Here is a 12,721-nt window from a genome sequence, read left to right on the forward strand (position 1 = left end):
AGGGCCAATGCAATATATAGGACAGAAACATCCCGTCACTGGAATGGAGATAAGAATGGTCCTGATGGGCGAGGCTAGTAGCCAGCTGTGTGTGATGGCCTGGGAATTGGATTCAGAGGCTGAACCTGAGGAATCCCAGCCTGCACAGGAGTCCCCGCCTCCAGGACCAGCTGAGCCAGGGCTGGGGCTTGAGCCTGAAGGGTCCTCACCTGTGCCGGATCCTCAGGAGCAGAAACCAGCTGAGTCTGCTCTAGCTCTGGAGGTGATCGAGGACCCATTGCCTGCAGGTGCTCCACTCTCAGCCCCGTCAGGGGAAGAGGAGGTTGCCTCTGGGTCCAATAACCCTCCAACCTCTTCTGAGCTGCAGAGGCTCAGGGCAGAGAGGCGGAGGGAACTAAGTTCTCGCAGGAGGAGTGCTCGCCTCCAGGCCAGGAGAGGCAAGTCACCTGTGGACCGGGGCCACCCTATGCCTCGGGGCAGATAAAAGCCAACCAGCCCAGTACCAGGTTGCGGGAGCAACACTGTTGGTAACCTGTTCCTGCCGGCACCCTGTCTTGCTCTTCTGTCAGAGTTCCTGACCTCACCCGACTCCTTGCCTTGGATGGACAGCCTTGATGGACAGCCTCCATACCACACCCTCGACCTTGGACTGGACTCGGATCATGCTGCACAGTAACCCCCCGGAACCAGCACACTGTGGCAATCACACAGGGTCCCCAGACATTTAATGGTCTATTGATCCCTGTGCCACCGCTGTGCTCGCTCCCCCACTGCCACCAACCCATTACTCTTGGGTAAAACACTGAGTCCAGACGGTTGTTAAATTTGAACCAAATAAACAAGTTTATTTTATAAGCATTAACAAGTTTATGGTTTCTCAGATAATATTCCTGTCAGTTTCTTAACTTTAGTTTCTTTACCAGCCTATACCTTCCAAATACCTTCTGACTGATTATATCAACTGTTTGACTGACTCCTCTTAACAGATTCTCTCACTCTCTCACATCAGACTAGCCCAACCCACAGACTTATCCTCTCTGTCTCTTCTCTAACTCCAGACTCTTCTCAACCAACTCTAACTCTAACTCCTCCCCTTGGGCTCCCATTGGTTAGTCATTTAACAATTAGTTAACCCCTTCCTTATGAACCCAGTATGATGTCACACACCTAGGAGGGCAAACGGCACACCAGCCAAATGTCTGTGGGAAGCCTGTAGGCAGGACCTTAGCATAACAGCGATTTCCCCTCCTGCAGTTTCCAGAACCTGGTATTCAGTGGAGATTTTGTTGTTTAGTCGTTTAGTCGTGTCCGACTCTTCGTGACCCCATGGACCAGAGCACGCCAGGCACTCCTGTCTTCCACTGCCTCCCACAGTTTGGTCAGACTCATGCTGGCAGCTTCAAGAACACTGTCCAACCATCTCGTCCTCTGCCGTCCCCTTCTCCTTGTGCCCTCCATCTTTCCCAACATCAGGGTCTTTCCCAGGGAGTCTTCTCTTCTTATGAGGTAGTCAAAGTATTGGAGCCTCAGCTTCAGGATTATTAGCAGCCATGCTCTATGAATTGATCTAATCCTCTTTTCAAGTTTATGGCCATCACTGCATCTGCTGGGAATGAATTCCCAACTTTATGTGCTGTATGGAAGAATCCTCCCTTTTCCCCTTTCCTGAATCTTCCGACATTTAGCGTCACTGGGTGTCCACACGTTTTAGCGCTGTGTGAGAGCAGCTCCAGTATCGTCTTGACTGACTTGCAGCAGCTGTCCAGTGTTTCTAACTGGGGACATTCTCAGCCCTACCTGGGGACACTAGGATTTGAACCTGGGATCTTTTGCATCTAAAGCACATGCTTTACCACTGAGCTACGGCCCCTTTCCTGTTAATTTATTTAAACATATGTTTTTATTTATGCATGCATACCAAGCAAAAGCAAAATGGAGTGTGTGTGTGGGGGGGGGGTTCCAAGCAAGGAGCTAAGAAAAATAGGCCCAAATAAGTAAACAAGCAGGCAATCAATTCAACATATCAAGAGATAAATGAGATGCAGTTTCCACCGGTGGTAAATGCTGACTATATACAAGCCCTTCTATTCACTTTTTTTTTTTACATTTTGTACCTTCCCTCCATCTTATTCAGACCTGCATCAATCTGCTCTTTTGTAGCAAGGACGTTTCAGCTATCTTTCTGATGAGAGAGGTTTCCCAAAACTCTGACCCATTTTAACATAGGAACTCCTAAATATTTTATTTGGTAACAAGAGTCAGGCAATGGCAGACAAAGTCATGATTGAGTGGTCTGGCTGATCTGAGCCTCGCACTCTCAAGGGGACACCAAAATAACTTTCCCAGAAACTTTCCCCTCCTCTGCAACCCCTTTCAGATTTTTACTCCCTCAGTAGCAAAAACTCAGCCCCTTGGAGAGTTTGCATCCATGGTCTTCATTTCCTCTGATAAGGACCTTGTTTGCTTTGAATCCATGTGTGAAGTGGAATGCAAATGACCGGGGGGGGGGGGAGAGAAGAGTTATGGGGACGGGTGCCAAAAAATTACGCACGGTGCCCCAAAAAAGACATTCTATTAGAACCAGAATGGAGAGTGGGAGGGAGAACTAGCGATGCGTAGCAAGCCTACCGAAGACCCTTGGATGTTATGAAAACAGATGGAAGTGAAATCATGCTTGTGTTAAAAGGCTTGATAGGTCGCTGTGTGACTTGCCAAAGATTTGGAGACAAGAAACGAGCAAAAGCAGCAGCCATTGGGAAAGAGGGGCAGAAGTCCCATTTCCTCTTTAGCAAATATTTTGTTGCTCCCAGGTACAAAGGCAACTATATGTGCATCGGCAAGGCGACGTGTTTATTTAGACGAGTTAACTTCTTTTTTAAAAAAATCTTCGCCAAGCTCTCAGCAGCCAGTGCCAAGTGCCTGTCAGGACTCAACAGAATAGAGCTTGCAAGCCTTGATTCTGACGGCACTCTGTTTTTGCTTGACTTGCACTCTATGACGGCTGCTGGCCGCCACATTTTAAAAATTATTTTTACAGGGAAGACGATAATATTGATGGTTGAATGCCTCTTTCTAAACTAGGAAAGGTAAACACGCCAGATTCTAGGAAAACTTCCAAGTGGCACTTTTTAATTATTATTGGAAGGAGGGCTGCCATCCCCAGAGGATATTTTTTTAAAAAATAAAATCATTAGCTAGGTCCCATAAACTCACGAAAGATGCTTTATTGTGGCCTCAGTTCATAGGTGTCACAAGGAATGCTCTACATATAGTCCAGTCCCTATGAGGCAGAGAACTATGAGAGTTGGGCAGATCATGCAGTACGTTCCCATGACACTGCTGAGCTGTTGAATAGCACCCGGAAGTGTTATCTTATGGCAGTCATACAGCAGAAGAAGCATGGCTTCTGTAGGGTAGGTCCTGTCTCAGTAACCTAAAAAGGGATCCTGGAAATAACAGGCAAGTTAGCTTAATATGTGTCCTGGGAAAAGCAGAGACATCACCTTGCCAACAAAGGTCCGTATAGTTAAAGCTATGGTTTTTCCAGTAGTGATGTATGGAAGTGAGAGCTGGACCATCAAGAAGGCTGATCTCCAGAGAATTGATGCTTTTGAATTTTGGTGCTGGAGGAGACTCTTGAGAGTCCCGTGGACAGCAAGAAGATCAAGCCTCTCCATTCTGAAGGAAATCAGCCCTGAGTGCTCACTGGAAGAACAGATCCTGAAGCTGAAGCTCCAATACTCTGGCCACCTCATGAGAAGAGAAGACTCCCTGGAAAAGACCCTGATGTTGGGAAAGATGGAGGGCACAAGGAGAAGGGAATGACAGAGGACGAGATGGTTGGACAGTGTTCTCGAAGCTACCAGCATGAGTTTGACCAAACTGCAGGAGGCAGTGGAAGACAGGAGGGCCTGGCATGCTCTGGTCCATGGGGTCACGAAGAGTCAGACACGACTAAACAACAACAATGTCCTGGGAAAACTGGTAGAAAGTATCGCTAAAGACTAAACAAAAAACCAAGCTTATAGAAGATCCAGTCTTGCTGCAGCAGAACCAGCATAATAGAATAAATGATGCAAGAAGGGAAACTGCAGCCCAAGATATGAAAAGAGAGGTGGTAAGGGAACACCTAGCTACTTTTAAATGAATTCAAATTAGGGACTGATGAGCTGCAACCAAGGGTACTAAAGATGCTTGCATATGTAATCTCGGAGCCTCTGTCTATAATATGTGAGAATTCTTGGAGAACAGGTGAGGTCACTACAGACTGGAGGCAGGCAATTTTTGTCCCCATCTTCAAAAAGAAAACTGACGCTTGACGGCGATACCAGGAAAGGTTCTAGAACAGGCAATCAAGTACGAGCATTTAGAAAAGGATACTTGTGATTACTAAGACCCAGCATGGGTTTCTGTAAAACAAAAACAAAAAACCTCATGACAGACAAATCTCATTCCGTTTTTTTGATAGAGTTACAGACTTGGTGGATCAGGGGAATGCTGTGAATGTAGTTGTACCTTGCAACTTGAACGTTTTGACTCCCGAACACTGTAAACCCAGAAGTGAGTGTTCCAGTTTGCTGACGTTGTATAGAAGCCGAACGTCTGATGGGGCTTCTGCAACTTCCGATTGGCTGCAGGAGCTTCTTGCAGCCAATCAGAAGCCACGGCCTTGGTTTCCAAACGTTTTGGAGGTCAAACGGACTTCCGGAGCGGATTCCGTTTGACTTTCAAGGTACAACTGTATCTTGATTTCAGTAAAGCTTTTGAGATGTGTTTAACATGTTTTAATGGGATGTGTTCTCTGTCTTGAATGCTTCCCCAACTTCTAGCAAATATTCCCCAAACTAATGAACAGGTCAAGTAAATTCTTTTCAGTAAATAGAACTCTTGGCTCCTTAGGAGAGAAACCTCCTACTAGTCACTGAAGGTGTAATGGAGCTCTCTAAGAATTCCAGAGACAGTGCCCAGCACACTCTGTTCTGCCGTTCGCCGCATGTCCTTTGCCCAGCTGGCTGCCTCTCTAAAGTCAAAATAGTAGAGACTAAATGTAAGTGCTTCTCCGCACAACACAGAATGCTGCGCCCTCCTACACTTAGGAAAGATGCTATAAATATAGAAGCAAACATAAAGGAATCTGCATTTGCCAAATGCCAGTAGAGACATTGTTTTTCCTATTCTAAAAATGACAGAAGGGGAAATGGCAAGAAGGGAGGGTGCTTTCTCCTTAGGTGCGACATGCTGGCTTTTAAGAGAAGTGGCTGAACTACTGCGTGCCAGAATGATTGGTAGGTATGAGTGAAGAACACATTAAAATCACATAAAACCCTGTGCAATACATAGTAAGGTTGTCGTAATCCCAACGCTAGGCTTTTGCCAAATGTCTCACTTTTTCCCTGAGTGCACACCTACTCTACACATCAACCATTTCAAGTGTTTTTTGAGTTGTGCACGTTCCTGCATTTAATAAAGCAGTAGCTACTTTGTGGAGAGGAGACTAATTGCAAAACCATGCACATCCTACGTAAATTCATTCCCGTATAAAAACCAAGAGGGAGAGGAGAAAGTCCCTTTGGCTAACGGGGCACCATCAAGGTTGGCAGACTTGGAATGTGGCTTTCTTCCCTCACGCCTCAAATTCTGCATCTATATGCATGGATAATAAAACATTTTGTATTTCAAGATTGATTCATTGCTGGCACGACATAGCCAAATCTGCATATCCAGTAACCCACTGATCTTGTTTAGCTGGATTTATTGCTTTTCTTCATGTATCTAAAACTGAATAAAATAGTGTTTCCTATTTAACCAACATACTCAGATCTTTCACAGTTTTGCTGGTTTGCTCTGGTGATAATAATTCCCTACCTATCGTGAGGCTCTTTATCCTACCAGCATTAGCAGTGAGTTTTTGGGTGGTGTCACAATTTTACATGGTAGTCGTATGCAGATCCCATAAATAAAATCACATGGATTGTCATTGCCGATTGAATTAAGAATCAATGTGGGGAAACAAGGTTCGGACTGTAGTTCAATGGTACAACATGTGGGTTATGGCCAATGCTAGTCCTACTCAAGAGTAGACTCACTGAAATTAATGGACATGACTAATTTGGGATCATTAATTTAAATGGGTCTACTGTGAGTAGGATGTAGCTGGCTTCAACCCTGTGTGTCCTGTACTGACCTTGACAAAAGCCCACAGGGCATGCATCAACAAGGCAAGCCTATTATTTCAGCACCATAGAAAGCTCCAAGTGAGCAACTTACTCCAGTGAAGTGTAAGGCTGGACTGAAGCCTTTGATACTTCCTAGCCAGATCACCCCTTCCAAGCCCTACTGTGATGGCCTGGGAATCTGATTCAGAGGCTGAACCGGAGGAATCCCAGCCTGCACAGGAGTCCCCGCCTCCAGGGCCGGCTTTGCTGGGGCAGGGCCTTGAATCTGAAGTGCCTGCACCTGTGCCGGATCCTCAGGAGCAGACACCAGATGAATCCACTCTGGCTCTGGAGGTGATTGAGGACCCATTGCCTACAGGTGCGCCTCTCCCAGCCCTGTCAGGGGAAGGTGAGCCTCCCCCTGGGTCCAGTAACCCTCCAGCCTCTCCTGAGCTGCAGAGGCTCAGGGCAGAGAGGCGGAAGGAACTGGGTTATCTCAGGAGGAGTGCTCACCTTAAGGCCAGGAGAGGCAGGTCACCTGGGGGCCGGGGCCGCCCCTGGCCTCAGAGAAGATAAAGGCCAGTCAGCCTGGTCCCAGGTTGCAGGAGCAACGTCGTTGGAAATCTGTTTCTGCCAGCACCCAGACCTGTTCTTCCAGAGTTCCCGACCTTGCCCGGCTCCTCGCTTTGGACCCCGCTTCGCCCTTGGTGGACAGTCTCCAGACCCTCGACCCAAGACCGGACTCTGACCATGCCTCGCGGTAACCTCCCCCCGGGACCAGCACACCTACCCTCTTTTTGAAAAGTGGATAGCCTTAAAGGAGCAGGGTTTTGGCTTGGAACCTAGTACTCCTGCTCCTCTTGGACAATTCGCTCTAGGCCAGGCACCCCCAACCTGCGGCCCTCCAGATGCTTTGGCCTACAACTCCCATGACCCCTAGCTAACAGGACCAGTGGTCAGGGATGATGGGAATTATAGTCCAAAACATCTGGAGGGTCAAAGGTTGGGGGTGCCTGCTCTAGGCCCATGGCCTACACCAGGGGTCTGCAACCTTTAAGACAAAAAGAGCCACTTGGACCCGTTTCCGAAGGAAAAAAAACTGGGAGCCGCAAAACTCGTCATTATAAAAATACGGTTTTTGTCACTTTTTTATTATTTCTTTGTTTGACCCCTCAGAATTACTCCTCCTCATAGAAATAAACGTTAAATTAACAAGTTACCTTTTTTGTGTGTGTGTTCTTCACTCCCCTTTCAATGCAGTGACCAGCGTACATTCCCCCTTTCAATGCAGTGACCAGCGTACATGCCCCTTACCATGTAGTGGGCGGGCGGGAAGGTGACGTTGGGACGGTGCGTGACTAACGTACGCACTGCCCCCATGCGACGTCACAGCCAGTATAGCACCCGCCACAGTGGGGAGTGTCGGGGCGCACAATGCGCCTCCTCCCCTCGCTAGTATGTGCCCCGGAGCCGCCACAAAGGTGTAAAAGAGCCACATGCGGCTCCGGAGCCGTGGGTTGCAGACCCCTGGCCTACACTGATGGCCTGACATTGGGATGGGAGTCAGTGTTGTGGAGAGTGCTAGTTCCTCAGGGCATGCAGACTCCAAGGGCACAGTTGTCCTGATTCAGGGGTTTCTGGCTCAAGGCCCTCAACCTGATTCTCCAATTCAGGACTGGGCATGATGCAGTGTCCTGAGTTGATCTCAGTCTCCTCTGTCTCCAGTGCTGCTTGTCTGACAGAACTGGTCAGCCCCTCCTTGTCCAAGCTGCTGCTCAGAGTGACAATATGCATTGCAAACAGAAGGTTCCAGGTTCAATCTCTAGAATCTTCCATTGAAAGGAACATAGAGTGGTACCCCGCAAGACGAACGCCTCGGAAGATGAAAAGCTCACTAGACGGAGTTTTTCGTTTTCTTAGCCGCTTCGCAAGACGCATTTCCCTATGGGCTTGCTTCGCAAAACGAAGCTTGCCCCGCAAGCTCCGGGGATAGCGGGGAAGCGCAGAGCATCTTCCCCGCTGTCCCCAGACCCCTTTTGAACCAAGGGGCGGCAACAGGGAGAAGCGATCTTCTCCCCTCCACCCCTTGCTTCAAAAGAGGGGACAGGGGGGAAGGCGCGCGCACCTTCCCCTCTGTCCCCGGACCCCTTTTGAACCAAGGTGCGGCAACGGGGAGAAGCGATCTTCTCCCCTCCGCCCCTTGCTTCAAAAGAGGGGACAGAGGGGAAGGCGCGTGCGTACCCCGCAAGACGAACGCCTCGGAAGATGAAAAGCTCGCTAGACGAAGGAGTTTTTCGTTTTCTTAGCCGCTTCGCAAGACGCATTTCCCTATGGGCTTGCTTCGCAAAATGAAGCTTGCCCCGCAAGCTCCGGGGATAGTAGGGAAGCGCAGAGCATCTTCCCCGCTGTCCCCGGACCTCTTTTGAACCAAGGGGCGGCAACGGGGAGAAGCGATCTTCTCCCTTCCGCCCCTTGCTTCAAACAGGTCCGGGGACAGAGGGGAAGGCGCGCAGCGCTTCCCCTCTGTCCCCGGACAGTCTCCATAGGAACACATTGATTGAATTTCAATGCATTCCTATGGGAAACCGTGCTTCGCAAGACGAAAAACTCGCAAGAAGAAAAAACTTGCAGAACGAATTAATTTCGTCTTGCGAGGCACCACTGTATAGCAGAAGGTAGCAAGAAAGGCCTGTCCTTGAGCCCCTGGTAATTCTCAGCAGCCAATGCTGGACTGGATGGACAAATGTGGAAGAAAGACATGATCCATGGAGGACAACATGGAGGACAGTATTTTTCCGAATGCCAGTTGCTGTAAACCACAGGAGAGGAGGGTGCTCATGTACTTGGGTCCTGTTTACAAGCGACTCATAAGCATTTGGTTGGCCATTGCAAGAACAAGATGCTGGTCTAGATTGGCCATTGGCATCATCCAGCATGGCTCTTCTTGTGTTCTTAAGCAATTTCTTTTCTTCCAGGATTTCTAGCTATTTATTTTCTATACCACCTTTCATCCAAGGATCATAGGGCAGTTTACAACATACATACATGCAAAAAATAATAACTAATAAAAATAATACCCCCTTCCCCGCAGTTCAGAAGGCCACAGATTGTCTAACTAGTGAAAAGCTTGAGAGAAGAGGAATGCTTTTGCCCGGCACCTAAAGATGTGTAATGACAGCACCAGGCAAGCTTCCCTGGAGAGAGCATTCCACATGGATGGTGAGGGCAAAGGAGGCAAATGGTACCCAAGAAGCAATTAAACCAAACTGAAAAGCTCAATGGATTATATCCAACTAAGTTATTCTCAGAGTAGAGCTGTAGAAGTTAATGAACCTGTTAGTCACATCCAATAACTTCAATGGGTCTCCTCTGAGTAGGACTAGCACTGGATAAAACCCAGTGGTGTATTTTTCTTCCCTGTCCTAATCTTGAAACAAGGATTAAAAAGCTGAGTCCTGTTTACTGACCTAAGAGCTTGAGTTTTATGCATTTTGACTAAAACAAGAGAACAATAATGTGTGTTTAATAGCAATAGCCTATCTATGTGAGTGGAACAAGGGGTGGCCATGGGGAAGAGACAGGATGAGATATTGGAGTGGCGACTGCTCACTTTAAAATTGCCACTCTGGCCCCCAAGTAAAAAAAACAGATTCCTCATAAGAATGTGAGAATTGCCATACTGAGTTGGACCACAAATCCCACATTTTTTCCCTGGAGAGCTAGACTTGTCCCCGCCATCCACCAAAGAACAAAACTTTCATAGAATCCCAGAATATCTCTAGATCCCGTTCCCTTGATGCTTAAAACACCTGTTTCCTGGAACTGCTAATTTTAACATGCAAGAGAAGAAGCTTACTCCATAGGAACATAAGGTAATCACAACAACTGCTTTTAGAAATACTTGCAGCCAAGTCGCTACTGCTCTATTACTGTCAGGTTTGAGGTGTTCCCTGGAGCACCCAGCACCACACACAATTTTTAAACTATCGAACACTTCCAAAGGTTCACAAATTAGTGCAGACGTATGTCACACACAAAAAACCGAACAGTCCACACTGCAAGCTGTACAGCCATCCAAACAGAAATAAACACCCTGCTTTAAGGAGAGAATTGCATTCTACAAAATACTGCAGTTTGAGTGTGCAAGGGCCTGGTGACACCAGTAGGCAGCTATACCTGAAGCCTACCTGCGGCAGGTAGTCACCATATCCAGCTCGCTGCAGTCATTTGCTGATGCTGCAGTTGGGGGCTTGACCCAGCGGCCGATAGCTGAAGCCTCTGGATTGCAGCAACATGCAGTGAGATACTGTTTGGTCCAGCAGTCAAAGGTTCTACCAGTACAGTTGGGTACACCAGCATATTAGTGACAATATTCACATTTTTGTATGCAATTTCATCTAATATACAATTTCTCCCAAATATACAGTCAGACCTCAGGTTACAGACGCTTCAGGTTGCGTTTTTTCGGGTTACAGACCACCAAAACCCAGAAGTACCAGAACGGGTTATTTCCGGGTTTTGGCGGTCACGCATGCATAAAAGTGCTAAATCGCGCTTTGCGCAAAAGCGCCGAATCGCAACCCGTGTGTGTGCAGACGCACCGCTGCGGGTTGCAAACGTGCATCCCGCACGGATCACGTTCACAACCCTAGCGTCCACTGTAATGTATCTTTGCATGCTACTTTCACTAATACCTGCATTTACATGAGCATGTTACATGAGCACACGTGCTTCTGTACACATTACTTGGCCGGAGGAACTGCACCGCAAAACTCAGAAAAGTGCAGATTCCAAAGGATGCCGGTGTGTCAGTTTGCATGTTTCGCAAAGGGCGGGTTAATTAATCTGGCCTTTATCTGTGAACTGAATCAAATTTCTCCCCTATCCCTGGCCAAAGTTGACCACAATGGGCTGTTCACCTGCGTATTCACCCTATTAAAATGCCTTCCTTTTGCCAGAAGGCAGATAATTATTTGTCTCGGCAGGCCTTTGGCCGCTAATTATCTGTTGTGGCAGGATCTTCAAAAGATGGGTATTGTACTGCAGAGTATTAAATAAACAAGTAACCAAGTAGGTAAGTGCCGTCCTACCTGGCATATGCCACTGATGCACATATCCAGAGATTTGGCATTGCAACGAGTACCATCCAGAACTTTGGGGGCAAGCTCCACCACCAAGGGTTTCCCCAAAGCTTGGCACTTGAGGGCACATGGAGCACCGGAATCATCATAGACCGGGATCCATTCATAAAACTGTCCTTGGTACTTGACGTCATTGTAGGCTGAACACTGCTGAGCTCGAAAATCACCAGCATCTGAAGGGCAGTCCTGGAAAGAAAAGGAGAACAACATTTTCCTCCAACTCAAATGTCTCATTCCACAACTAAAGCTGCATTTCTACTCTCCTGTTTACCTGCAAGCAAGCCTCATTGAACCAAACTGGACTTACAGTTGAGCAGGCATCTATAAGGTTGGAGTGTATATTATTCTTTCCCTGACTGACAGAGCACTCCCAGGCAGGTCTACTCAGAAGCAACTTTTACTGAGCTCAGTGAGACTTACTTTTCAGTAGAATGTATATAAGACTGTAGGCATAGGCAAACTCCGGCCCTCCAGATGTTTTGGGACTACAACTCCCATCATCCCTGACCACTGGTTCTGTTAGCTAGGGATGATGGGAGTTGTAGTCCCAAAACATCTGGAGAGCTGAGTTTGCCGATGCCTGCCATATAGCAAGGGAAGGATAGAAATGACTTCAAATACCACCAACATGTATTGCTTATGAACAATCCCTTCAACTTTTTTGCCATTATTTATTTGTTTGTCACTTAGGTTAGCTAACAATATACCATAATTCCCATATCTGGTATTTTATAGAAGTTGCATGCAATAAAGCAATTAACATAAATATATATAGTTTATCCAAGCATAATCTGTAACAAGATAATATTGTGGGACTTAAGTCATTTAATTAGCCTTTTCAGATTCTCCATAAATCAAGAGGGAGTGCCATGAGAAATAAGACAAGGAGGGGGGGATATGCTAATAGACTTATTTTACTCAAATTACTCTTAACACTGCATGCTGCTGAATTGCATCTTCTACTTGGTCATTACAATATTGAACAAATAAACTCCACTTCTGTATAAATAATTCACATTGATGCCTTCTTTCTTTTATATTTATAAAGCTTGCAAGCCTGACCAAGTAAAAAAAATCCCATTATTTCCCTTGACGTTATAAAATGTGTCTTCGTTTTATGTCAGGTCTAGCATAGCACTATGAGTAGATTGAGGGGAGGAGAGGGGCAGAGATCAGGGAGTAGAAGCTAGATGACCCAGGTTAAAGCCCAAGTTGGATGAGGGGAGGTGGCCTAGGTGCCTCAAAAGATGTCGGAACCAGCGAGTGCAGAGCAATGAACAATAAGGTCAGGATATAGATCCAGGGGTAAGTACAAGTGGGTTGTCAGAGAAAGGCTCTGCCCCTACATTGTTTATGCTTTTAAGTCTGCAAACGATGCACAATAATTGTTTTTACACTGTTTTGACGTATCCTTTAAATTGAAAT

At 46.9% G+C, this 12,721-nt stretch overlaps 1 protein-coding gene across 3 annotated transcripts in view; it reads right to left on the reverse strand.

Annotated features, from left to right (window-relative positions):
* ADAMTSL3 (ADAMTS like 3) overlaps positions 1-12,721 on the reverse strand; it is a 281,389-nt gene that overhangs the window by 159,101 nt on the left and 109,567 nt on the right. For all 3 annotated transcript variants that reach the window (XM_083475290.1, XM_083475291.1, XM_083475292.1), the window contains one exon: positions 11,246-11,482. In XM_083475290.1, coding sequence (XP_083331416.1) covers positions 11,246-11,482 — 237 coding nt within the window. The remainder of the gene's footprint in view (positions 1-11,245; positions 11,483-12,721) is intronic.

The sequence above is a fragment of the Podarcis liolepis genome, assembly GCF_965112155.1.
Source record: "Podarcis liolepis genome assembly, chromosome: 14".
NCBI lineage: Eukaryota > Metazoa > Chordata > Lepidosauria > Squamata > Lacertidae > Podarcis > Podarcis liolepis.